The sequence below is a fragment of the Ailuropoda melanoleuca genome, chromosome 12, assembly GCF_002007445.2.
Source record: "Ailuropoda melanoleuca isolate Jingjing chromosome 12, ASM200744v2, whole genome shotgun sequence".
NCBI lineage: Eukaryota > Metazoa > Chordata > Mammalia > Carnivora > Ursidae > Ailuropoda > Ailuropoda melanoleuca.
This window is the reverse complement of record NC_048229.1, coordinates 19,689,355-19,713,731: the sequence shown is the minus strand read 5'-3', so window position 1 is coordinate 19,713,731 and position 24,377 is coordinate 19,689,355. Positions and strand designations below refer to the sequence as shown.

Here is a 24,377-nt window from a genome sequence, read left to right as displayed (position 1 = left end):
ACATCATTTTCCTACTCCTTACCTTGCTCCCTGACCCCAAACCTGTTTTCCTTGTGCCAGTAGTGAGGAGACCTAGCTGTGGGGACTAATAGGTTCAGCCGAGGACAGAGTCTTCAATCCTTAAGGCTCCTGACTTCTTTCTTCTTGGTTGGGGTAGTTATTTGCTAGGGATGCTTTGCCCCAGCTGGGGTGGTAACTGACTGGAGGATGTTCAGTGTTTTTGGGATAGGAAGTTTCTTTGAATCCTGACACGGCTCACCCACACGAGTGAACCCAGGTAGAAGATGAAACCACCTCTTCGTCTAGTAATGATGCTTCAGGACTGTGTGTCTCCCTACCCTGCACCCCAAGCCCAAATGTCTTTGGTTGGCTTCTCCTCTGAGCTCTCTCTCCCCTCCTTGCAGGGACACTGACCGTGTTGATCAAACGTGGTGAGCATTTGCAACAACCTGTCTGTGATGTCTGCACATCTACAATAACTTCTCCACACTAACGCTGCCATTTCCCCCTCTCTGCACTCACTGGGATGAAGCCTGGGGCTGGGAACGCAGGCAGGCAGGTGGGCTTGCGGGGGAAACCAAAGCAGCCAACTGAGGAGACTCTTCGGGCCGAGTCAGGCTGCACACGTGCACTCCCCTCCTGACCGCACAGGTTAGCTAGGCCATCTTGCTTGTGACTGAGAAGCCCTGCCTCGGCAGGGCTGGTCTTGTGGCAGGGCCAGTTGGGTTTCAGAGCTATTTCCTTTGGGTTAGTCATTCAGTGGGATGCTAGAATGATGCTTCATCATCTCCAAGTCAGATGGTATTGCTGCTCCAATTTTTTTTTTTTTTTTTAAACAAAGAGACCAGGACTGAACAGGTGGTCTTTCCAGAGAACTGTTTTAGCATGGAAGACTTTAGTGGAGGGTTCCACTTAGGGTCTGTCAGGATCCCCTGAAAGAAGCCAGATAGAAAAGGTTAACTGATCAAATTCATATCAGGATGAACTCCAGCAGGTATGTTAAATAAATGCACACGTTCAGAAGTAGATTTAGGTAGTTTTTCTGTATAACCACAGGTTCTTGCTGATTCATGCTTTTCAGAAACGTGAAGTGCTTACTGTGTTCTAGAAGATGAAATTATGTGTGTGTGTTTTAGTTCTCTGTCCTTCCATTGCCCTATGTCTAGGCTTTTCCTTTTGTGGGTTGTTTTTTGTCCCCAAAGGTATTTAGTGTTCTCTCCTCTCTGCCCAGGCGGTCCCTAATTCAGCAGTGGGTTTGTATTCTGAGGAGCATAAATGAAAAGGTAGTTGAGTGATGCTGGCTAAGGAGGAGGATTTCCCTTCAGCTGCTTTCCCCAAGTCTTTGGTGGGCTATGTCAGGCTCCTTGAAGTCTCCCATTCTTGGGTTTATTGAGATTGATGTGTACTTTAGGGCCTAGCATAGGGGGGTTTTAAGGTGGGCAGAAACTTATCCTCTGCCAGTTCCCTTTCCTCTTAGTTGTGAAGGGCAGCTGTTTGGATGTGTGCACCTGTGCTGCACGGACACATCAGAACTGGGCTTTCAAGTGGAGGAGGAGAGGGAGGCCTGGGGCCTGAGTACAGTCAGGCCTTCAGGTGGAGCTCTGATATTCCCTGCTAGATGCATGGGGGCAGGGGAGTGAGCCATAATTGACTGACACCTATCTAATAAGGGGGGGCTGTTTGTGCACGTGTGTTCATCTGTGCTCTTGTCCTTTCACCCTGAGCATGTGTCACTGGTTGCTTGTCTTCTGGCTTTGCATGCTGGCAGGAGGGCAGTCCTAGATGGCAGCAGTCTGTTCTCCATGTTGCTGCCTCCAAGCCTCTGGGGAAGTAGCCCGTTGGACAAGGCTCTTCACTCCCCAGCTAGGCTAGGTAGTTTGTCTCAACTGAAGGGCTTGGAGGTGGTTCCATTGGGCTCTGGCCTCTCTGTGACCACAAGCTACACAGAGGCCATTGGCCAAGTGGGTATGGCCAACTGGATTTTTCTGGGCCAGGACTTAGCCAGTGTTCTAGCAGCTGCTCCTGCCCTGGGCCCTTTTGTTCTCCTGGATCTCTCTTGAGCAGCACCCTCCTGTACACCTGTAACCTTGAGCCATGATGGTGAGATAGCCAAGTGTCCTTGGCCCTAAAGTCACAGTGGTGTGCAACTACACTAGGCAGGGATTCCTCCCCGCTCCACCCCCCCGGCTTGGCTTGTTCCTGGGCTAGACAAGTGAAACAGTTCAGTCTTGGAGGAGTCTCCACATCCGAATTACGTACACCAAAGTTCTGTCTTCTGAAGTTGGTTTCCCCACACCATACCTGCTACCGAAACTAACAGTGTTTTGTTTTTTTTTTCTTCTCATCTCAAGGAATTGTGGGAATGTGTTCTGCTCCAGTTGTTGCAATCAGAAAGTTCCAGTTCCCAGCCAGCAGCTCTTTGAACCCAGTCGAGTGTGCAAGTCTTGCTATAGCAGCCTACATCCCACAAGCTCCAGCATTGACCTTGAACTGGATAAGCCCATTGCTGCCACTTCAAACTGAAGCTCAGTGACCTGGGGCGGGCAGAGGCCAAGCTGCTGTTCCTCTGACAGGCCCACACAGCCTGGGCAGACCGAGAGGCCCGTGCACTTTGGAATGGGGGCGTGGAACCACCTGTGCAGAGTGACAGAAATTTGGGATGTACCACTGGATTGTAGATTGATTTTTCTTTCCTGTTTTTTCCCTACCTCTCTCTTTTCCATCTTCCCTATGCCTCCAAAAAAGAAAGAAGTCCCCTGGTTGTCTTAATTTTTTTTTTTTTTTTTAATGGAAGACCAGAGGTTGCCAGGCCCCCTGTAACTGTTGAGCCTCCTGCTGTCCTGTGATGCTGGAGGTTGGCTTGGTTCCTCAGGACGGGAGGAGGCTGGTCAGAGTCAGGCGTGGAGGCCTGAGATCTAGGGAGTGGGGAAGCGAGCCAGGGCTGCTGTTTGTGACTATTTCTCGTGCCACTGCCACATCAGAGCTGATTGGAAAAACCTTTGCTGCTGAGGAGGCTGAAGCATCTTCCCTCAGAGTGTGGCCCCAAGTGCCCTCTCCCTCCTGAGAGGAGCAGGGCCAGTCCGACCTCACAGATAAATGGCATTGGCATTTGGAGGGAGGGGCACATAATAATAAGTGGAACCCTTCCAGGCCCTGCTTTGGGGAAAGAAGGTGTTTTTTGCTCTGAGGCGAGTGAGAGGGCCTAGGAATAGGGGTGGCCAGCATGTTCTCTCTTGCATGGGATTCTGTTTTTAACTTGACCCTAGATGGTCTAGAGCCCCCTTCACTGTCATGAGTAGGCCTCCCTCAGCCAGGCTGTGTAGCGCTTCCCACCCTCAGGCATAAGAGTGCAGACTGGCCAGAGTGCAGTGTCCTGCTGCTGTGGCCAAGGCCAAAGCCTTCCCTGAGCCAGGGCACACCTGGAAGCCCCTTCTGGGGCTTGGACCCCCAAACAATCTCTCTTCCTTGACCAGCACAGGGAAATCCAGACTCAGGGTTCCAAAAATTCCCCATTCCCAAACAAATCATGGATCTCCCCCTTAAGGGGTAGAATCAGCCTTTTAGAGTGTGAGCCTCTGGAAAAGGGAGCATGTCCCATACAATCAGCCTTCCTCCTCCTTCCCTTCTTGGGGCAGTGGGAAGGGCCCAGCAGTCCTCCTGCCCTGCCCCTGTGCTGCCGGCCAGCAGTGAGGGGCCACTTGGTGACTCTGCAGCATTCTTTAGAAAAGGGACACAGCTTGTAGGAGATCTGGGGCACCTTTCCTCAGTAAGCTTTGATGTGGTCCAAAAAGAGCCTTAAATCAAGAATATTTGTGGTAGAATGAGTGTGAGGAAGGGTGGAGAGGAGTTTAGGTTTGTGCTTTGTAATCTTGGCATCCATGTTTTGTGCCTGCCCTCCCTCTCGGGGAAGGGCCATGCTTGGCTCTGCTAAAAGCTGCTAACTGGTAATGGCGGATTGTGCTGAGCAGATGGGGGTGAGGCCAGGGAACTTTCTGACCGTTTGGAAAAGCAGTTCCCTGGCTAAGGGAAATTGTGTCTCAGGAAGGTGGCTCCTGTGTGTGCCTGGGTGTGGTTCGATGTGGCCCAGAGCCTCCCCTGGAGCTGTCCTTCTGGGCAAGCCAGTAGCATCTGAGTGAGTCTCTGACTTCCCAGTGGCAGCAGGTAGCTCGGAGTGTGAATTCAGTGAAACAGGGTGTAGTTCTTCTCCGCACTCTGTGTGGTCTGGCCGTGCAGGTAGGGAGAAGTCAGTCTAATTAAAGATTGTGCAGTTCCTAGTGACAGGTGCCAAGAGGTTATGATACGGGTTTCTTGGGTCTGATGTACAGTGTGAATAAATGCTTGCAGCTCTTAGCCCTTTTCGATCAACGAAGCACTTTTTTATTAATATTTTTCTTTGTATGTAAAGGAGGAACCATAACTCTCCGTAGCTGTACATATAACCCTTTTCTCCTAAAGAGGAGTCAGTCAGAGCTCCTATATTTTTCATTTTTTGTCAAAGCAAGAAGTAAATACTTTAGAACTGTTAAATATATAAATAAAGTGAATAAAGTTTAGTGTTCCGCATGGTAGCATTTGCTAACACGTTCTAATTCTTTGCCCTGTGGTTTATTCCCTCTTCATCCCTTTTCTGTCTTACACAGTAGCAGTTTGAGGTGCTGCCGGGCAACTGAACTTTGGCGAAGGAAAACTACAGGTTTCTCCTGTTCTACTCTGGACCTCGGCAGGAGGCACACCACAGCGCCCCAGCACCGAAGCACATTCCTTGATGGTTTTGCCCCTAACATCTCTAGAGCTAAAAAGGCAAAGCAGTCAGGCATCTTAACAATTGGGGGGTTTTCCTCATCCAAAGAACTGAGCATCAGTAGTAAATAAAGGAAACTACTCCTGGCCTCTAGCCCCCACCCCCCCGAGTCCCCCCCCATCACGCAGCCAGTGCTCTGGCCCCTTCACCCCACCTCACCCCACCCGAGCATCAGCTGCAGACGCTGCATCCACGGCGGTAGTTAAGCACAGAGCCCTGCAGGGGGAGGTGGTCCGAAAGTGTTTCTGCCTGTTCTTGGATGAGAGCAGGTAGGTGTGTAGAGAGACCCTGGGGGTAGAAGCTGAAATGGGTGTGATTGGATTATGTGCCTAACTGGAGGTCTTCCTCCCCTCAGAGCCCCAAACCTCTGCTCTGTAGATCTGCAAACCAGCCAAGCAAGCATGACCGTAGTTCCTAGTCACTTCTTGACCAGTTCTTGCTCTTTGCGGAGCTGGATCTTCTTTCCCTGCATCACTGTTGGGCATCCTTCCCGTCCCGCAGGTCTGAGAGCTACGTTCCGCACTTCCTCTCTAGAGAAGGTTGGTACTGAGTAGCGCCCAGCTCTGGGGTCTCCAGCCCAGCACCTCTGGTGAGTTGGCTGGGCTCTAAAGAGTGACCTGCTCAGAGCCTCCCTTAGGGCCTCAACCCTTGGGTGGGCTTTCTAGGGTCACTTTCTGGATGTACTCTCTGTCTAAAGAGCTCAGCTCATTCTCGTCTGAAGGCTGCAGGTGCCATCCAGCAGGTGTTTGAGAATTAGCCTGTTCTTTCGGAGAAGGTACCACTTCATCTGCTATCAGGGAGGCCAGACTATATTCAGACCACTTTTTAAAATGAGTGTGTGCTAGCCAACGTGTATCCACACACAGCTCCTTACTGTTCCTAAGGTCTAATGGTTTAGTCCTTGGCCAGTTAAAACACTAGCAGAACCTAGCAAGGCTGGCGGGGGCCCATAGGTGGGGAGCTGCTGGGGAAAGATGAAGATGAAAAGCCAGTGTGCTGGCGAGACCTGCACAGTGTGGGTCTGGGGCAAGGAACTGCTATGGGAGATGTCTGTGTGCATAGAAAGGCGGCTGTCCAAGGGCAAGGCCAGCTTTTCTTCAGGCCTCCACATGGAGGCATTTGTTGTGACAGCTGCTAGGATGTCCTCATCATCTCTGAACTTATTCTAGCACTCAGTATTTCCCTTTTTTCTTTACTTTGGCCTTAATCCCAGTCTAAAAAATGATAGGACTGCCTTAATTTACTGGGATTTTTCTAGTGAGGATGTATGAAAAATTTTTTCTTCAGTATTTTGCTAATGTGCTGTTGATTTCTAGGTTAGCAAAGCATATTCTAAGACTTAAAAAGGTACTGTGGCCGATTTGAAGGAGAATGAAAAAAAAAAATGGTGCCAGAAGATCTGTTAAACAATATTCAGGTATCGAATGTATTGAAACAGGAATCGAGGGTATACCGTAGAGAAGAGTACAGCCCATATACTCCGGCCGCTGTGCATGAAGCTAGGAGATCCCGTGTTTGTTGAAGTTAACTAGCCCTGGCTTCTATTAATCTTTAGAGAGAGGGCTGATTTGAAGGTGCTGTTGCAGGATTTCATTTAGCTAGTGCCTGTTCAAGTGACCTGTCCCCAGGGCTGCAGCTGCACCTACCCAAGTGAATGCACTGAGGAAAGGCTAACAGCACAGTTAAAAATGGACCCTAGATTGTGGAGCAGTGACTGACTCTCCATTTAGAGTTTTGAATAACATGGCAAGAATTCCAGTTGTTTAATTTCTAGTCACTTTTTTTCCTAAGAACATTTGTTTTCAGGGCCGGCCTAGAATGTGTGAGAGGCTTCTAGCAGTACAAGGTGAACTTCCTAAGCCTCTGCATCTTAAAACACAAGGCCCACTGTCCCCAGCACGAAACACGCTGACACTGTGTTTCTCTCCTCTGTATGCAGAGTTCACCTGCTGCCTCGCCTGTGGAACAGGTCTCTTCAGAGCAAGGCCCATGTTCAGAGGCTTGAAGGGAAGGAGCCCCCCCCCCCCAACGCGCACACACAGTGGAAATCACAGGGTTTTTAAATGTTGCTGTTGTATTTTATTTACCACTTCCAGTCTTTTCTATCGTACCTGAGTTGGGTCGTCATCTCGTACAGTGCTCCTAGCAGTTGCATTTCAATTGTATTTTCAAGTGAAATTTGTTTTACGTTGGCATTTAAAATTGGCCTTTAACTGCTTCCTGATTGGTTTATCAGATTTGAATGCAAAGGTAACCTGTGAGGCTTGGATGCTGTTTAAGAAGCATGCTGTGTGTGGCTGCAGACAGTAGTGCTTGCCTGTTGTAACAGCGTTGACTCTGCTGTAGCCTTAGTGACCGTATAAATGAAATAAATGTGTCCTCTTCACCCACAAACAGTTGTTCGGCCCCTGGATTCTGGTTGCCACCATGGTTCTCTAATCGGTGCTGTGACCAGCATACTAGGTGGGGGGGATGAGTCAGCTCAGCTCCTTGTCCAGGAGAGGGAGGGACGTGGACAGGATGGGGCGGCTGGGCTCAGAGTTTGCGTTTCAGATGAAGGGACTTGAAATCCTGACATTTAGAGGTGGAGGGGATCTTAGATCATCTGGTTTCGTGGTTTTCGTGCTCTCTTGTGGGGTCTTTGTAGGGAGGGAACCCCCAGGCCCATTCAGTATTAGACTTTCAAGTAAGATAAGATTTGAAGAAAGGTTTTGGTCCTTGAAAGTCTGAAAGTGATTTGATTTCATCCAAACTCCTGGTGGGTTTTTTTTTTTTTTTTTTTTGGGGGNGGAAACTGAGCCTCAGGGAGCCACAAAGACTTACCCAAGGTTGTCAATGAATTAACAGCAAAATCTGAATAAGAAACGCTCTCTCCTGACTCCACCTCCACCACCTCCCAGTGCTCCTGGGCTTCCAGAAGACAACCTTAGATAAATGGCTGTTAACCTACTCCTCTTTGAGTTAGCCAAGCCAGAAATCTCAGAGAAGAGCTTTTGCTACCAAAAGGCTTAAGCTATGAGTCGTCCTCTCCCTCCTAACCCAAATGAAAAGGTTTTCGTATTATAATCGTTTTTAAATATGTTTTCAAATATATAAATGTTATTGGCATGAATTGTCTAAGTTCAAGTAATAACGTCATCTTAAATCAATGGGATTGGGGGGAGCATTTTTACTGCAGATGGGTTAGTTGTGAATGGTCTCAGCCTCCAATTTAGTTCTGAATTTGATATAGAGAAAAATATTCTTATAATAGGTAAGTGGCTGCAAATGGTAATGGTCACAGCTTGCCTGCAATCTCGGGTTATTATTGACAAAAGTGAAGCAGATGCTTGGAAAAAAAGGATTAATAGAATATTCAACACCTGCTTTCAGTCCTTATCCTCCATATATCAGTAAGAAACACCTAACGGTTATAAGTCAGCACTCAGGTTCTTCTACAGTGAGAGCCGCGAGCATGGAGTTGCAGCTGGGCCCGGCGTGCAGCACCAGGCCAGCGCCCTCCGCGCCCCCCCCCCACCCAGGGGAGCCTCCCCAAGCACGGCTCTACGGGCCGTAAATGGAGGCCTTAGGGCGACCTTTCAGGCAGTTTAAGCTAATGCGTGTTTTACCCTTGAGTGTGCACATTAGAGATGATTTTTGCCATTTAAGATATTTGAAGTGTGTGTTTGCAGAGAACCCCTGAAGCACTGCCACAAAAAGCCAGTTTCAAAACCACTAGTTTGGTGGAGAGAACCCGAGTTTCAGAGGCCACAGACCTGGGTTTGGAATCCCAGCCCTTCAGCAGCAGCTGAGGTGCCTGTGGGAGGGCGAGGAACCGAGCACTTCCTCATCTAGAGCAGAGCACTTGCCGGAAGAGGGGGCTGAAGGTGGTTGCTTAGTAAATGTTCTCCTCCCCGCTGTCCATGGGATGCGATGGCATTTCTGTCTCCGGCTGTGGGCAGATACTCGATTTCACCATGTATTAAGACTAGGAGACGATCGACCCCACCCTGGGTCTTCCCCCTTGCAGAGGTAAAATTTTGACCTCGAAGCATTCTGATCTGAGTTTTACAATAAATTGCAAATGTATCACTACTCAAGACTTTAAAGTTCATATATATATTTTATTAAACAATTAAAATTTTCTAATGGATGCAGATGCCCTGATGCTTTAAAATTGTGTAAAAGCAACGGAAGGGGGGCCGAGAGAAGGAAACTGCTTGTTGGGGTTAAGCCAGCACCTAAGAATTCCTGAGCCCCGTGGAGACTGACACGGCCTCACTTTGCTGGGTTCCTGACTAAAGACCGAACTGTAAGATGCCGAACAGCCGTCCAAGCTGAGGAGCAGGGAGGCCGGACCAGCTGGCCCTCACGTCTGTAGTGCAGATGTCCGAGGTAGAGGCCTGGGCCCAGGCTGTGTGCTCTGTCTAGCAAGAGAGCCTCCATGCGGACCCTAAGAGCCCAGGCTTGGAACACGAAGCAAAGACGCTGCACTCATACGAACCCGCCCCCCGCCCCGGCCATCTCCAGTGCCAAAGGAGCCCAAGGTAGCTGAACATAGTCAAGGCTTTGTCACCCAGGATACACCAGATTGGTGTTCTTTGTAAATGGTTCCCCTACTGTACTTTGACATTTGGAAGGTCAGTTCCTAGACTGGTGGTTCTTTCAAGTCACCCAGAAGGTGCAGCAACCAGCTAGCCTACATCCTTCGCTGGGGCAGCTCCCGCTCTTGAAGTCCCTGTCAGCCCTGGGGACACGACCTCTGTGCTCTGGCACCTCAGGAGTACGATTCTCTCATCTGGCTTGATAAACCAGTTGCTGCCTCCGAGGCTCCTCTTGCCCCCTCTGACACGGTGCTCCTATGTCCCCGAGGAAGGGCCCTGCACTCCGGCCCCTGCCCCAAAGCATTTCACCACAAGGCAACCTCCGGCCGGCGTCCACACCTCTGCAGTTGGCCTTCGGGGCCTTTGTCTCACAGCCCTTTCCCTGCCTCCTAAGTATCGGTACTCCGGAGGTTCAGTTCTCTGCCCTCCTTCCACGCAGGCTTCCTTGGAGACTACTGCATCAAGGCATTTAAAATGGAGACATTTTATTAAGCCCGGTTCCTCCGCCCACCCCCACGCAGCTCTGAGGCGGTAACTCGGGGACTGTCTCATGGGCCTGAGGGCTCTGCTGACCCAAACTTGGCAAATGGAGGGCCTAACAGAACGGCCTACAGCACCTGGCCTTGCGTTTTTTGTCCTCTACTCGGCTTGGCGGCCCTTACCAAGCAGTCCATGCCTGGAGCTGGGGTGAACACTGGCGCCGGTGTGCCCTTCCCTCCTCCACTCCCGAGGACGAAGTTAACCTCTGCAGACACTTTCCCCGGGACTGGGAAAAGCTCCAGCGTGCAGTCTGGTTATGAAGCTCAGTCTTAAGTTCTGAACCGTACCAGGCAGGAATAAACCAGAGCACCCAACGCCACCTCACACAGCTGTGTGTGCTACTGGAGGGGAGGCCAGAGGAGTGGCAGCTGGGGCCTCTGCCTCTCCTTACCTGGGCGGCCCTGTTCACGCTTGCCACTCTCACGTCCTCCACCCAGCCCTTTCCTGCAGGGCGCTCCAGACTTTTGGAGATCACTGCCAATGCCTAAAGAGCCCAGACAGAGCTGAGGACCACAGCCTGGGTATCTGAGGTCATCAAGTCACCCCTCCTTGCTGGGCACCCTCACTGCAGGTCTTCGCTTCCAACAGTGCCGGATACACCAGGACTCGTTCATTTAACAAGTAATTGGGGGCTGTGGGTCTGCACAGGCTTCACTGGTGACTCAGCACGCAAATCCACCCCCACCATCCCATGAGATGATGACATGGCATTTGTCTGTCTTGACACTGTTTGCCCTAAGGAGTGTGTCGTCTGTTAAGGAAGATGGGGCAGATAAAAATAAGTTAAAAGATGCTCATTATCCAATAAGAACTGAGACTTGAAAAAGCCTCTTTGAGTCAACCTACTTAAAATGGAGACCAGAGTTAACATACAATGAACAGTGGAAAAGGTTTGATTGGAACTTCTTGGAAAATGAAACTACTACTAAAATTAGTGGCTCTTGAAGTGCAATTGCAACTATGGATTAATTCTTAGAACAAAATTATTTTATGTATATTTCCCTCCTGCACAACAGGACACCATTTCCACAGGGCAGTCACTTTTGCAAAAGTTATTCAGGGGCTTCCTCAGTTTTCCTGAAAACCTCTCTTTGTCTTGTTAGTTCTCTGATACTCAAATCGCCCCCCTGAAGCACCTCCCTGGTTCCATGAAGTTCTTCATTTGTTAAAGGACCTAACCCTCAACTCCTCGTTTGCCAGTGACGGCAATTATTTGAGCAGGTTCCCACCAATACTTCCGTGACTATGACAGTCTACATTTTAAAACTTAAATTGTACTCTGGCACCATTTCATTGTATTGTCAATGTCAGAAGTTTACGACATCTCACAATTGTACGTATGAGATGGGAGAGATGGGCTATGGTGGGGCAGGGTGTTAAGCAGGGAGATACTTAAAAAGAGACAACAGGCCCCAAATGAAGCCACCTGTGCTAAACCCCGTGTCCACAAATCCTGACTCGCTAACTAAACTGCACCTCCAGCTCCCCAGGCAGAACTTTTAACCAGTCGTCATGGAATTACCTAGTCAGCACTTGATCCACTTGATGGACCCCTTCCGATTCTGTTAGAAAGGCCACCTTCCTGGAACAATGCATTCTGTACTCATCATTCCCTTTTCCCAACCCATTTTTGCTCTTAAAAACCCTGCATTTCGTATAGCCCTTCAGAGCTCCTTTCTGTTGCCGGATGGGATGCTGCCCAACTCCTGAGTCGTTCAATCAAAGCCAATTTGATCTCTGAAGTTACTCAGCGGAATTTTTATTGTTTAATAATGTCTAAGTGGAAAGTAATTTTTTATGTGCTCAGTTGTTTGGAGAATACTTTTCATGTCTGATGACTTCAGCTTTCCTCTACAACTCTGGAGGCCTACTTAGATATGGCTTAAAGGAAAAAGAAAGATCATCGGCATGTCTGACCAGAGAGCCTGCCCTGGCGGGGCAGCAGTGACGGCTACTGATGGCAATGCTGGGTCAGCATGAGCCAAGGCAGGGGGGCAGGTCTGGGGAACTGAGTTGGAGTGCGTGGTTTAGCAAATGAGGAAATACTTGTTAAAAGAGGCCAAGGAGTCTATTTTAGGTTAAACACTGGTCTCAATTCTATAACTATTTGGGGTTTCTGAACAGAGAACTGAACAAGATGATAATAGTTAAGATCTGTTATGGGTCAGACACTTTAAGTACTTGTCAACACATTTAATTCTGTCAACCTGGTGAGGTCCGTACTGTTATATCCTCATTTGAAAATAAGGCAGCGGAGGGGTGCCTGGGTGGCTCAGTCAGGTGGGCATCTATCTGCCTTCAGCTCAGGTCATGATCTCAGAGTCCTGGGATTGAGACCCACGTCAGCCTTCCTGCTCAGGGGGAGTCTGCCTCTCCCCCCAGCTTTGTGCTCTCTTTCTCTCTCTCTCTCAAATCAAAAAAGAAAAGAAAATTAGGCACTGGAGCCAGCATTGCTGTTAAGGCCCAAGGTCACACAGCAAAGCAGCAGCAGAACCATGGTTTGAGTCCCGGCCCTCTGTCTCCAGAGACCGTACTCCAAACCACTGCCTACCCAGCCTCTCCTTAGGGCCAGCTGGGAGTGGGTGCTAGGAGGATGAAGTAGTGGGAAGAACAGTAAGAGGCCATGTGCAGGATCAAAGGCCTAAATCAGAGTGGTGAAGGCTCAGGAGACAAAGGGACCCTTGAAGTACTAGTGCTATTACACTGAATTTACATAGGACTATTCATTTCCAAAATCCAGAACCACATTCCATTACACACAAAGCAGTCCATGTTGCAAGGAGGAATTAGCTACTCATTAGAATGTACTAAATTTCTTAGGAGCTCCCTCACTCAACTGTAAGACTCCTGCCTCTAGCACAGAGACAAATCTGTTGGCAGCAGACACCAACTCCATCAGGGTTCGAGACAACTCTTAGCCTGAAGAAGCTATGGCCTGGAGTCTGTCCACGTGTGTGTCGCCTTAGGCTGCCCAGACCCAGAGGCTGTGGGACCTGAGTTCTAGCCCCCTTAATTGCTTATTTAGGGCGTGGCCTTGACCACTCTACTCTTTAATTTCTCATCTGTGGGGATGTTTGTCCAGTCAACCCACAAGGCTGTTGTTCCATGAGGAAAGACCATGTTTTACCGAGTCTAGCGGCTCTGCAGGTCGCACTGAAGGCCTACTCTGACTGTCCACGCCTTACCAGCTTTCCAGTGTAGTGCAAAGTTGGAGGAGGCAGGAATCCTGCTTGTGCTTCCGTGCAGCCTGACCAGCTCCAAGGCAATGGCACATCTCCTCTGCCCAACCAGAGAGAGGCGAGAAATAGGTCTTTCCAGGAGTGGTAGAGACTCCCGGCCACCCCCAGCCAGGAGGTCCCCAACACGAAATACTTCATATTCAGCAACTGTGGTTTGGAGTGTTGCCAGGGACAGGTTTTTGGGCTAGGGTGGGAGCTCCTTCCTGGGCTTCTGGGAGTCTCTGAGAGATGGGCTCCATGGGGCAACCAGGACGGGTGAGGGCTGGGTGAGCAGTCAGTAGGGCTGGCCAGCCCCTTTCCTTCAGGACTCTGGCTGCCTTACCTCCATTCAGGCTAGTGCCTGGATGTGCAGTGGGGGATCCCTGAACTTCCCAAAGACCAACCTCCGGATGTGTGCCATCCTGGAAGAGGAGAGCCACCAGAGGTGACTTCCTGGCCAGTGTATGGTATCTTCTCTGCCCCTAAGGCAGTCTTTCGCCATATGCTGCCTTGCCTGGCCGCCTCTCTGGGCATGCAGAGCTGGCCCTGCACCCCATGGAGAGCGGAGAAGTGGGGTCAGACAGCAGGTGCGAAAGTTGGAGGAGTGGAGCCCATGCCTGTAAAACTCCTGACCATGGCCTGGAGCAGGCAGAACGCTTGCCCTCAGAGGGGAAGTACCCTCCTCTAGTCTGAGTAGGAGCAAACTTCAAGGGGGTCCTCTGGTACCCTCTCCCTCATGGTACCCTCAGCCTTGTTCTGCGTGTCCCTAGCTCTGCCTGACCTGACGGTCCCTCCCACCTACTCCATCCCCCATGCCTTTCCGGGCCTTAGTTTCTGTCCAGATAATCTACCTATTGATGTAAGTGGGCTGTTAAAGTCCCCTATTATTTGTATTACTGTCAATTTCTCCCTTTATGTCTGTTAATGTTTGCTTTATATATTTAGGTGCTTCTATTTTGGGTGCATATTTACAATTGTTATATCTTGCTGGATTGATCCCTTTATCATTACGTAAAGCCCTTGTCTCTTTTTACAGTCTTTGATTTAAAGGCTACTTTGTCTGATACAGGGTTTCGCTACCCTAGCTTTCTTTTTGTTTCCATTTGCATGGAATGTATTTTCCATCCCTTCATTTTCAGTCCACGCATCTTTAGGTCTGAAGTGAGTTCTGGTAGGCAGCATATAGACAGGCTTTCAGTTTTTTGTTTTTGTTTTTGTTTTTTTTTATCCATTCCATCACCCCACATCTCTTGAGGACAGCATTTAGTCCATTTACAATTAAAGTAATTTTTTGATAGGTATGTACTTAATAGTATTTTGTTCATTGTTTTCTGGCTGTTTTTGTAGTTCTTCTGTTTCTTCTTCTCTTGCTCTCTTTTCCTTGTGATTTGATAACTTTTTAGTGTTATGTTTGGATTCCTTTCTCGTTAGTTTTTGTATATCTCGCATAGGTTTTTCTTTGTGGTTACCATGAGGCTTATACATAACATCCCATGTATGTTGCACTCTATTTTAAATTGATGGTCACTTAAGGTCAAACATATTCTAAGAGCACTACTTTTACTTCTCCCCCACATTTTGTTTTTGATGTCATATTTTACATTTTTGTTTTCTGTATCCTTTAATTATTATAAATATGGTTGATTTTCTTTAAGATTTTATTAATTATTTTGAGGGAGAGGAAGGAAAGCAGACTCCTTGCTGAGCACAAGAGCCCAAAGCGGGTCTTGATCTCACAACCCTGAGGTCATGACCTGCGCTGAAATGCAGAGCTGGACCCTTAACTGATTGAGTCACCCAGATGCCCCTAAATATAGCTGATTTTACCACTTTTGTCTGTTAGTCTCATACTAGCTTTATAAGTGGTTGGCTCACACTAGTTTTACTGTATGTTTGCTTTTGCCGGTGAGATTTTTTTTCTTTCACAATTTTCTTCTAGTTATGGCCTTTTCCACTTAAAGAAGTCCCTTTAACATTTCCTGTAAGGTCAATTTACTAGTGATGAACTCCTTTAACTTTTGTCTGAGAAACTCATGATCTTCCCTTCAATTCTGAATGATAACCTTGCTGGGTAGAGTATTCTTGGTTATAGGTTTTTTTCCATTCAGCAGTTTGAATATGTTTTGCCACTCCCTCTGACCTGCAGAATTATGCTGAAAAATCAGCTGAGAGTCTTCTTGGAATTCCTTTGTATGTAACTAGTTGCTTTCTTCTTGCTGCCATTGAGATTCCCTCTGTATCTTTAATTTTGGACATTTTAATCATTATTTGTCTTGGTGTGAACCTCTTTGGGTTCATCTTCTTTGGGGCACTCTGTGCTTCCCTGGACCTGGACGTCTGTTTCCTTCCCCAGGATAGGGACGTTTTTAGCTATTATTTCTTCAAATAAGTTTTCTGCCCCTTTCCTTTCTCTCTCTTCTGGGACCCCTACAATGTGAATGTTATTATATTTGATATTGTTGAGTTCCCTTAAATTATCCTCATTTTTTTAAAATTCTTTTTTCTGGGGAGCCTGGGGTGGCTCCGTTGGTTCAGCGTCTGACTCCTGATTTTGGCTCAGGTCATGATCTCAAGAGTCTTGAGATCAAGCCCCACGTTGGGCTCTGTGCTCAGTGTGCAGTCTGCAGAAGGTTCTCTCTCCCTCTCCCTCAGCCTAAATAAAATCCGGTGAGTGGCGCTGCACCTGCCCCCCACCAGGAGGGCTTTGGAGGGGTGCTGGTCTAGCTGAGGCTACCCACTGGGTGGGGCGGGGTTGTAGCCACTTTGATGGAGGGCGGGGGGAGGCTCCAGTCCTGGTCAGGACTGCCTGCCAGGTATGGCAGGGCAGGAGCCATTAAGGCAGCAGGGCACTGGTCCTGGCTGAGGCTGCCCACTTGGTATGGCAGGGCAGGAGCTGCTTTGCAGGGGTATCTCCTGGGGAGGTCTGCATGGGAATGTCAGGGCAAGGTGAGCAGTGCTAGCAAGGCAGATGATGAAGAGTGTCAGAACTGGCAGCCACTAGCATCAGGCCAGCTAGACGGAGGGAGGGAAAGAAAGTGGTGCCTGCCAGTGCTTCTGTTCTCAGAGAAAGTCCCTACAGACCCTTGCCCCTCTAGCACATACCCTAAAATTAATTAGTCAGAGGTGCCCAGCTGGCTCAGTTGTTGGGCATAAGACTTTTGATCTGAAGGTTGTGAGTTTGAGCTCCATGTGTGACACAGAGTTTTCTTAAAATATTTATTTTTTGAAAGATTTTATTTATTTGAGAGAGAGAGCACGAGCAGGAGGGAAGGGCAGAGGGAGAGGAGGAAGCAGGCTCCCCGCTGAGCAGGGAGTCTGACTTGGGGCTTGATGCCAGGACCCCAGGATCATGACCTGAGCCCAAGGGAGACGTTTAACCAACTGAGCCACCCAGGTGCCCCTAAAATAAAAAATTCTTAAACAATAAAATTAATTAATTAGTCAACAAATTTCCTTCCCATATGACACAGGCACTGTGTCAGAGCAAGTGAGTTTGTACAAGGTCCTTTAAAAGTGGAGGCTCCGTTCCCTAGAGCCCTCCGGTTCTCCTGGAGGTAAGCCCTGCCGGTTTTCACAGCTCCTGAAGTTAAGCACCACTGATTTTTTAAAGCCAGATGTTAGGAGGGCTCCTCTTCCCAGTGCAGATGTCTACAGCTAGGGGTGCCTGATGTGGGGGGGGGCAGGGTTTGAACTTCTCACTGCGGAGGGAAGATCTCTGTGCCTGTGATATCCCTCCCACTGGTGAGTCCCTGCACCAGGGGTATGGGTGCCAACCAGAACATGCCCTTGCCCCTCCTACCCTTCTCCATGTGGCTTTTTCTTTGTGTCTTCCGCTGTGGAAGAGCTGTTCTGCTGGTCTTCAGATTGTTGTCAGTGGAGCTGCTCTGTATGTAGGTGCAGCCTCGGTGTGCCCACGGGAGCAGGCAAGCTCAGGATCGACTCCCGAGGCTTCTGTCTTATGGAAGGGATCTGCTACGATGAACCACCCCAGTGCCCTAAGTTTAACTTAAATCTGATGGGATACTCTTGGTCTCTTGTTTGTTTATGTAATGTGGTCATCTACCCTCTTATGCAACAGTTAGTCAAGAACATTACGGGGCGGGGGCGCCTGGGTGGCACAGCGGTTAAGCATCTGCCTTCGGCTCAGGGCGTGATCCCGGCGTTTTGGGATCGAGCCCCACATCAGGCTCCTCCGCTATGAGCCTGCTTCTTCCTCTCCCACTCCCCCTGCTTGTGTTCCCTCTCTCGCTGGCTGTCTCTATCTCTGTCAAATAAATAAATAAAATCTTTAAAAAAAAAAAGAACATTACGGGGACTCCAAGCCTGGGAACCTTTGATTATGTATGAGAATACCAGTCAAATAACAAAATAGGAGTTTCTACTCCATGTCAGGTACCTCCTTGGGCAGAAAAAACCAGAATCCTTGTCCTGATGGAAAGGACGGTTGAGAGAAGACAGGGAAGTGTGATGAATGTTGCATAGCAGTCTGCACTGCTGGGAACCTGCACTGAGTCTGTGGCGAGTCAGCAGAGGGGAACTAAGGAAGTAATGTTTAAACTAAGGCCTGAAGGATGAGGGGGAAAGAGAAGGAAGATGCTGATTCATTCAGTATATACTGCATGCTAAGCCACTTGCATCATTTCATTTAGTCCTGACAACAGCCCTTTAAGATAGGTATGTTGTCCCCATTTTTCAGATGAGGAAACTGAGGCTCAAAAAGCTGAAGAGTGCTATTCAGGGTCACCCGGTTAATATGTGGCAGAATGAAGACTGAAACTCTAGTGAGCATGATTTAAAAGCCAATCTAGTTAAAAGGCTGTTGTCACAGTCATGTTCAGAAAAGATGATGGCATCACTGGATATGGAGAGAAGTGGATGTATGGGCTCAAGGGGGACAACTGCATGGGACTTAGTAAGTGGTGTTGAGATAAAGAAGGAGGAATCAGTCAAAGATGACTCCTGGTTTCTGTCTTGATCAACTGGGTGACCCAGGTGGATCATTTACCAAGATGGAGAAAAGGGAGAAGCAAGTTTAGAGGGAAAGAATCATTCATCTAAATTTGATACATTTTACTTCGGTTAAAAAATTGGTTGATTAAATGGAAAAAAAGCAGGGAGAGTTCCATGCCTAGAAACCCCCCTCTTCATGCCTCCTCAATCCCAGTGTTCTCTATACTGATTCAACACCCCTTCCTTCTGATGTCCTAAGGCACCCTGATTCTTTTCTGATCCTTCGTCCCTCTGATATCCAAACCCCAAGCAGATCGTGACCAAGGACTGCCAAGAGAATGCTGTCCTTGGCCACACCATTCACTCTCACAGAAGTGGCCATATGGCTGCCATGTGTTTTTGGCTGATCTTTCCTGACACTTCCTTCTCTACTAAAGTTTTGCCACGGAGGAGCTGCTCATGTGGCTGAGCTCCTTTGGGCAAAGCCCCTTCATCATCCTAGCACTCAAACCATTCTATGTAAGCAGCCTCTGCCTCCCCATGCTCGAAGGGCCCTGCCCTTGCTTTAATGGTCTTCTGTTGCAGGCTTGAAAGTCCTACTGTATTTAATGAGGGGCCCACAGCTTCATTTTGTACTGGGTCCTACAGATTAGGTAGCTGGTTCTATCTGTACATTTGCGTCATAATGATGGGAGACAAGGAGTGGCATCCTTTCCCATCTGTGGGAATAAGCCTCATTTCCAACTAGGAAGACCCACTGCTTTAAATCAGAGGGAGATAAAGCAAAAAACAAAAACAAAAAAACCCCTCACTTCCTTTGTTTCTATGAAATACAGTTTTATGTGCAGTTTTATGTTTCTTCCTGGGTAATAACTTAGGAGGGAACCTTGAGACTAGAATGCAGAAATAACAAATTATGGGCTGTGAAGTGTGGTTAATTAGTTCTTTATAGCTTAGGTAGAGGCATGGCTGAGCTCCTCTGGCATACTCAGTTATAGGCGGGGACACACGTCTGCTTAAATACAACTCAGGGTCCCACAGGAGGTAGACGGAAGAGCACCTGAGTAATCCCAGCCTGGCTTTGAAGCTGAAACCTCCGCCAAGGCCTCCCCACCAGTCAGACTATGTTCTCTCAGAGGCCTAAGCACTCAGTGATTAGGGACCCCTTACCTGAGATCTCACCTCTCCACGTGTGGAGGTGGTCTGTGTGCTGTCTGGGCATCATGCAGCCGTCTCTGGGCTGTAACTCGTACTTGTGCCCCAGAAGTCTCCAAGTTGGTTTCATCTGCCACTCAGGCTCCAAACAGCTGCAAATCCTTGCTCCCTTCAGTAAACACCTATTAAAAAAAAAAAAGAAGACTGAAACAAAAAAATGTTTAGATTTCTTGCTAAATAGGATGCAGAAATGCTCTGCTGCCTATTACCACAGCCCTTTGCATCCTGACGAGCTAATGCATGAAGCACTATGACCATTGAGTGGAAAGTCTTCCAGTGTCACTTACGGTAGCAATATCAAAGACTCATCAGGCACGGCACACAGAAAACACAATCTGCCCCCAAATTCCTGTTCCATAGCCAGTGTCAATTCAAACTGGTTGTCAAAGGCTTTTAGAATGTACTAGATCATCCCATTTATTCTCCACTGAACTGATCATATAACTGCTGTCCTGCTCAGGAAGCTTAGCTGACATCCTTGATTCACAGAAAACTCAAATTCCTTAGTCTGGTATCTGCATGCTTCCCATTCTGACATCAACTAGGCTTTCCAGCTTTATCTCCCCAGAGCCTGCATCCCAGCCACACCAAATTATTCTTTACTCCATGTACTTTCTCCCTTTTATTCTTATCTATCTCTTCTCCCTCAACTTTTATATTTCTATTTATTGAGTGCCTATCCTTGCTAGGTCTGGGGAATGCAAGAGGAGGAAAGCAGGCCCAGTCCCTAGGCTCAGGGCCTTATAGTCTAGCAAATCCATGAATTATGCAAACCTTCATGACAAAGTGTAAGAAGGGCTATGAAGGAAAGGAAAGGGGGCTCCAAGCACCCACATCAGGGGTTTGGTCTAGTCTGGGCATCAAGAAAGCTTCCTTGAGGAGTATGATTTCTTTTTATTTTTTATTTTTTTAAGATTTTATTTATTATAACTGGAACTTGCCCAGACAGAAAGGAGGCCAACGACTAACCTAAAGACAAGGGAGAAAAAATGGAGCTGGCAAGAGGGTCAAAAAAGAAAGAATGAGGATATGAGCCAAAAGAACAGGGAAGAGAGTATGTCAGAAAGCACCAGCCACAAAGGGCAAGTGAGCCCCTCAAAGAAAAGGGGAAAAGAAGGACATAAAGAAAAAAGAGTAAATTTGAAGGCAGAGCTCAGGGAGTCCCTGGAGCTGGAACTTCAAGTGCAGGTGGGACTGGAAGGAGGCTAGGGGAGAGGTGGCGGAGGAGGCCTGGAGGCCAGTGCAGCTGGATCAAGAGGGGCCTCAGTAAGGAGTTTGGACCCGATTCTCAGGGTCAGTAGAGGGTTGTTAAAGGTTTGATTTGGTTTGTCTTTTTTTAATTAGAACAAAACGCATACTCCTTGTAAATAAAATAACACCAAAACAAACTCTAGCACCACAGAAATGTGTATGTGAGCAACTGAAAGGTCCTCCTGCTAAATCCCACTCCTCAGCTGGCACTTTGGTGTTATCTCGCCGCCCTTTCTGCCATTCACGAACTTCTTTAGTTTTGTGAAAACAGGATCATGCTACATACAATTTTTGCAACTTCCTCTATGCAATCAGCAGTAATCATGGGTTTCCTTCTGGGTGGACAGATGCAGATGTGTTCCGCCCCTCCCCCCCCCCCCCCCGNCCCCCCCCCCCGCCGGCCCCGGTCTGACGGGCTGCGCAGTACTCCACAGCCTGGCTATACCTGTGGTTACCACTGCTGTGTAACAAATTGCCGCAAAATTAGCAGGTGAAATGATACAAAGTTGTTATTTCACGGTTTTCGTGGGTCAGGAGTCTGGCACAGAGCAGCTGGTCCTCTGCTCAGGGTCTCCCACGGCTGCTCTCTCATCTGAGACTTGGGGTCCTCTTCCAACCTCTTTCACACTGTTGGCAGAATTCACTTCCTTGCAGTTTCAGGACTGAAGTTTGTTTCCCTGCTGGCTTTCATTCGGGGCCACTCAGCTCCTAGAGGTTTCCTTCATTCCTTACCATGTGATCCCCTCCATCTTCAAAGCCAGTAACAAATACGCATCAAGCATCACACTTCTTTTAGGAAGAGATGAGTCCTTTTGAGGAGTCACCCGATTAGGTCAGGGCCACTCAGGATAACCTCTCTTTCCGAAGGTCAGCTGTGCCATCTGACAACCTAATCATGGGAATGGAATCCATCCCATCCCAAGTTTCGCCCACACTCAAGGGCTTCATCTTAGAATCTGGCAACCACGATACCATATAATCGCCTTCCAGTATATGGGCAGGGAAATTGTTTCCCATGTTTTGCTTTCTACAAACAACTACGATTAGTGGTTTTTACATATCTTTTGTATGCTTTGTAAATATTTTTGTTGGGTTTTAAAAAGTGACATTTCTGGGTTGAGCAAATAATCACACTATAATTTTTTAAAACATGCATAGATCTATGTAAGAGAAATAAGCATTTCGGGCTTATATGTAGCAGTGTTTTTTAAAAGAAACTTTACTTGGACTAATTTTCTAGTCTCCTTTTTTATGTGTGATTTCTCATGATTTTTAAAAATAACTTTTTATTTTAAAAATGTTTTAGATTTACAGAAAAAGTGAGCAGAAAACACAGAGTTCCCATGTACCCCCCACCTAGTTTCCCCTATTATTAACATCTTACATTATACGGCAACATACTTAACTACAGTCCTAACTTTATTCAGATTTCCTTAGTTTTTTCCTAATGTCCTTTTCCTGACTCAGGAGCCTGCGGAGGATAGCACCTAACATTTAGTATCACATCTCCTTAGGCTCTTCTTGGCTTTTCTTGTTTCTTAGACTTTCCTTGTTTTTGATGACTCTGACAGGTTTGAGGTACTAGTCAGGTATTTTGTAGAATGCCCTTCAATTAGGATTTGTCTGAAGCTTTTCTCATGCTTAGACTAGGGTTTTTAGGAGACAGAGGACAGAAATAAAGTGCCATTCTCATCACAGCCACTCAAGGCTACATACTATCAAGACGTCACTACTGATGTTGGCCTGGATCACCTGGCTGAGGTAGTGTTTGTCAGATTTCCCCACTGCAAAGTGACTCTTTCTTCCCCCCTTTCCATACTTCCAGTGTTGGAGAGGAAGTCACTATGTGAAGCCCACACCTACAGAGCTGGAGTCATGGTCTACCTCACTGAGAGCAAAGTATCTACCTGAACTCTGTAGCGTTCTGCACAGGGGATTTGTCCGTTCTCCTCTTTTTATTTATTTCTATAATCACTGATTAACATCAGTATGGACTCATGCATATTTACTTTACACTTTGGATTATACTCCTTTAGGGCTGACATAAGGTTTATTTGCCTGCTTGGGTACTGTTGGGCTTTTGCACTGATGGATAATAATATTTCTACATGTGACAATCTCTAGTCTCTTTGACATTGTATGTTGTAGTATAAACTTTTTTTAAAAAAGATTTTTATTTATTTTTTTGAGAGAGACCGAGTATGAGCATGGTCTAGGGGAGGGTTGGAGGGAGAGGGAGAAGCAGACTCCCTGCTTTATATAAATACAAAGATATATAAATATTTCTACATCCAACCATCTCTACGGTCTCTATTTTCCCTTGGTGTAGCATAAAATGTTATAATTCTGTAAGCAAATTTAGTTCTCTAAGTGATTGTAGTTTTTTTTTCTGAGACAAAGTGTACATTATCATTCAACATTGTAAAAGCCTAACAGCATCCAAACATACAATTAACCCTTATGTTGGCCCTAAAGGTCTAGTATATGGTTTGACTTTGTGGAAGTGAAGTCTTCCCTGTTTCACAGGACCCCTACATTTCTTCCTTTTTCTACCCCGAGAGAGCCACTTAGTGTAAGTCATAGAAATATGTGCCGGGGGGTGCCTGGGTGGCTCAGTTGGTTGGGTGCCTGTTTTCAGCTCATGTCATGATCTCTGGGTCCTGGGATCAAGCCCCACGTCGGGCTCTCTGCTCAGCAGGAGCCTGTTTCTTCTTCTGCCCCTCCAACCTACTCGTGCATGTGTGCTCTCTCTCTCTCTCTCTCGCTCACTTTCAATCTATCTCAGATAAATAAATAAAATCTTAAGAAAAGAAATGTGGGCTGGGAGCTATCAGAAACATTAAGAGAAAGGTTTTTTGGTCCAGCATATGCCCCACTCTGAAGAACTGAGGGCCCAGAACTGCTTCTACAGTCCACAGTGGAACGAGAAACTCAGGTTGGACATGGGCAAAGAAAGGGAAGGGCAACCTGAAGGGAAGTGTTGACTCTAGAGAGAGACCAAAAATAACCAAATGGGAAAGTGAAGAAAGTTTTACCACTAGCTGGGATCCATGAGTGCTGGAAAAGGTGCTTTTCTTTCTGGCAATGAACAGTTCCTTCTAGATGTGACAGGGCAATATGGCAGGGTTACAATTCCATTCTGCATATCTTGGATAATGAACCCCCAATTGTATCTGTAGCAGAAACAAGTAGGATTTTGACATAAAAGAACAATTTCTTAAGTTTTCAGAGTTTTTATCCAGGTTTCTTTCAGAGACTTTTAGTGCTTATTATCTATCCTCTAGAAAAGACAAACACAACCCATTAAATGCCAATATAAAGATTTTTACTTAGTAAGGGTGAATGAAGACCAACTGTACTGGTTTAGGAATAAAACAAAATAAGTAAAACCCTTCTTGCCATGACTATATGCTACCCTGGCAGTACCTCTAACCATTTAAGTAACTTTCTTCCTTTTAATGACATTCATTCATTCATTCATTCATTCATTCATTCATTCATTCATTCTGCTACAGAAACGATCTGTATCATTTTAAAGTTCAGATAACACCAACACGCAAAATGAAGAAAATAAAAATCACACATAATTCCAAGATCCAGAAAAAAATCACTATCTATATTTTTATTTTATTTTTTTAAAAAGATTTTATTATTTATTTGACAGAGATAGAGACAGCCAGGGAGAGAGGGAACACAAGCAGGGGGAGTGGGAGAGGAAGAAGCAGGTTCATAGCAGAGGAGCCTGATGTGGGGCTCGATCCCATAATGCCGGGATCACGCCCTGAGCCGAAGGCAGATGCTTAACCGCTGTGCCACCCA

At 47.2% G+C, this 24,377-nt stretch overlaps 1 protein-coding gene across 9 annotated transcripts in view; it reads left to right on the top strand.

The window, feature by feature from the left end:
- The window catches only part of MTMR3 (myotubularin related protein 3), a 139,130-nt gene extending 134,541 nt beyond the window's left edge, over window positions 1-4,589 (top strand). For 6 of the 9 annotated variants that reach the window (XM_011220193.3, XM_011220190.3, XM_034638119.1 and 3 more), the window contains 2 exons: window positions 405-431; window positions 2,352-4,589. In XM_011220193.3, coding sequence (XP_011218495.1) covers window positions 405-431; window positions 2,352-2,523 — 199 coding nt within the window. In that variant the 3' untranslated portion in view covers window positions 2,524-4,589. The remainder of the gene's footprint in view (window positions 1-404; window positions 432-2,351) is intronic. The other 3 variants (XM_011220194.3, XM_011220198.3, XM_011220196.3) reach the window with 1 other exon arrangement.
- Window positions 4,590-24,377: the final 19,788 nt, after the last annotated feature.